At 58.4% G+C, this 2323-nt stretch overlaps 1 protein-coding gene across 1 annotated transcript; it reads left to right on the top strand.

Annotated features, from left to right (window-relative positions):
* On the top strand, positions 1-1852 carry LOC125554145 (monooxygenase 2-like). Its single transcript, XM_048717744.1, has 4 exons — positions 1-263; positions 357-503; positions 589-657; positions 760-1852. Exons 1-4 carry the CDS (start codon positions 169-171, stop codon positions 1688-1690), a joined length of 1242 nt encoding a protein of 413 aa, XP_048573701.1. The 5' UTR covers positions 1-168; the 3' UTR covers positions 1691-1852.
* Positions 1853-2323: the final 471 nt, after the last annotated feature.

The following is a 2323-nucleotide window of genomic DNA, read 5'->3' as shown; positions in this document are numbered from 1 at the left end:
CCTTGCTGATCGAGGCTGCAGACATATTTATATATATACACACACTCACCAGGCATGCTCGATTTGCTCAACGGTCAACGCCTTCCCAGTGCACCACTGTTCAGCTCAAGTCTATCGAGCAAACCATAATCCTTCAGTCAGTCAGCCAGCCCCATAACTCCATAAGCCATGGTAAACATGGTGGAGCAGCAGGACGCCGGCGAGGACATCGTCATCGCAGGCGCCGGCGTGGCAGGCCTCGCCGTCGCCCTGGGCCTCCACAGGTAAAGCAGAGCCACCTCCTCCAGCCTGTACATACATACATATGTCTGCATCTCTGCATCCTGAATTGATCAGATGGGGATGATGAACCGCAGGAAAGGCGTTGGGTGCGTGGTGCTGGAGTCGTCGCCGGTGCTCCGGACTTCCGGGTTCGCGATCGCCGCATGGACGAACGCCTTCCGCGCGCTTGATGCCCTTGGGGTAGGCGACACCATTAGGAGTAAACACCTGCAGATCCAGGGGTGCGCTTGGTTCAACTTCTAATCACTCGACTTCCCATCAATTTTTGTAGTTGGACTTAATTAGTTAGATGTTTTCCTTCCGTAGGGCGTGTGTCATGTCTCCGACAACAGGGGACGTGGCGCGAGAGATTGATCTCCGGGTGCAAGGAAAATGGTAAGACACGGATCCATAATCTCTAATCTGAATTGCGGACTTGGTTCCAAGCCGTGGAATAGAGCTACTCTGTTCTTCGTGGACTAATCCTTGACGATGCAGCGGACCCCATGAAGCCCGGTGCGTGCAGCGTAACGTGCTGCTCCATGCACTGGAGGAAGAGCTTCCGCCAGGCACCATCCGCTACTCCTCCAAGATCGTCTCCATCGACGACCAAGACGGCGACGGCGACGGCGATGCCAAGATCCTCCATCTCGCCGACGGCTCCATTCTCCGTGCAAAGGTACTGATTGGCTGTGATGGGATCAACTCGGTGGTGGCGAAATGGCTGGGGCTCGCCAAGCCGTCCGACTCGGGGCGCAGGGCCACGCGGGGCCACGCCAAGTACCCCGACGGCCATGGCTTCGAGCCCAAGATGCTGCAGTTCAGCGGCCAGGGCTTCCGCGCGGGCTTGGTCCCGTGCAACCACACCGACGTCTACTGGTTCTTCACATGGTCTCCTTCTCCTACTCCGGGCGGTAAGGATGACGCCGAGCAGAACCCGGCGGAGATGAAGCAGTTCGTGCTGGCCAAGCTCAGAAGCATCAAGGCTCCTCCCGAGGTGCTGGAAGCGGTCGAGAGGAGCGAGATGAACGACGTCCTCGTGGCGCCGCTGCGGTACCGTCCCCCGCTGTCGCTCCTGTCCGCGAGCATCAGCAAAGGGAACGTGTGCGTCGCCGGCGACGCCCTCCATCCGACGACGCCGGACCTGGCGCAGGGCGCGTGCGTCGCGCTGGAGGACGCGGTCGTCCTCGCGCGGTGCCTCGGCGACGCCATCGTCGGGACGGAACGGGAGTCGGTGGAGGCGGCTCTGCGCCGGTACGCCGGGATCCGGCGGTGGAGGAGCGCGCAGGTGATCGCGGCGTCCTACATGGTGGGGCGTGTGCAGCAGAGCGATCACGCCGTGGTGAGGTTTGCGCGGGACAGGCTGCTGTCCGGGATGCTCGCCAAGGGGCTCCTCATGATGCCGGATTTCGACTGCGGCACGCTGTGAACTGTGGGAGCTGTAACTTAATACTACAATATACTTTTCCTTAATCATCCAGATCAAAAACATAGATTTTTGTCCCAGCTTTGCTAGACAACGATCAAAATAGTCTGTGTGCCGGATCAATTTATGTATGTATATATTCCAAGATGGAAGCAATACGATACCTTTCTTTCTGGATAAACCATTTAAATCAAATACCTACCTTCAACTAAAATAGGCATGCTAAGGGCATCTCCAGCCCTTCCCCTAAACTTGTTTTTGAACACATTACAATCAAAGATGTTCACATACACGCACGCGGTCGTCGGGATGAAACCATCAGAAGCAGCACACTTTGAAGTAGGCTAGCGAGTCCTCCTCCGTCATCGTTGCCTGACCCGGCGTCGGAGTTGTCGTCGTCGGGCTTGGGACGACGGAAGGTGGAGATGTCGCGGCAGGGCTTCTCGGCGGCCGCCTAACGCTCGCGGATGATCCGCTCCGCCTCCTCCTGCCTCATGCGCAGTGCGTCCACGGCCACCGAGGACGTGGGCTAGGGGCGAGGGTGGCGGTCGTTGGAGGCGTCATCGTAGGCAGCTGCGGCAATCTCGACGAGGGACCATTCCTCACTGTACCTGGACATCTCCCCGTCGAGGCGAC

This window comes from Triticum urartu, chromosome 4 (assembly GCF_003073215.2).
Source record: "Triticum urartu cultivar G1812 chromosome 4, Tu2.1, whole genome shotgun sequence".
NCBI lineage: Eukaryota > Viridiplantae > Streptophyta > Magnoliopsida > Poales > Poaceae > Triticum > Triticum urartu.
This window is presented reverse-complemented; position numbering and strand designations above follow the sequence as displayed.

Bases quoted from the DNA above. Each gene is read 5' to 3' on its own strand.
- LOC125554145 (XM_048717744.1), top strand. From the start codon at position 169: ATGGTAAACATGGTGGAGCAGCAGGACGCCGGCGAGGACATCGTCATC. The intron at 264-356 runs GTAAAGCAGAGC...GATGAACCGCAG, and splicing joins GTCGCCCTGGGCCTCCACAG to GAAAGGCGTTGGGTGCGTGG. The intron at 658-759 runs GTAAGACACGGA...TTGACGATGCAG, and splicing joins CTCCGGGTGCAAGGAAAATG to CGGACCCCATGAAGCCCGGT.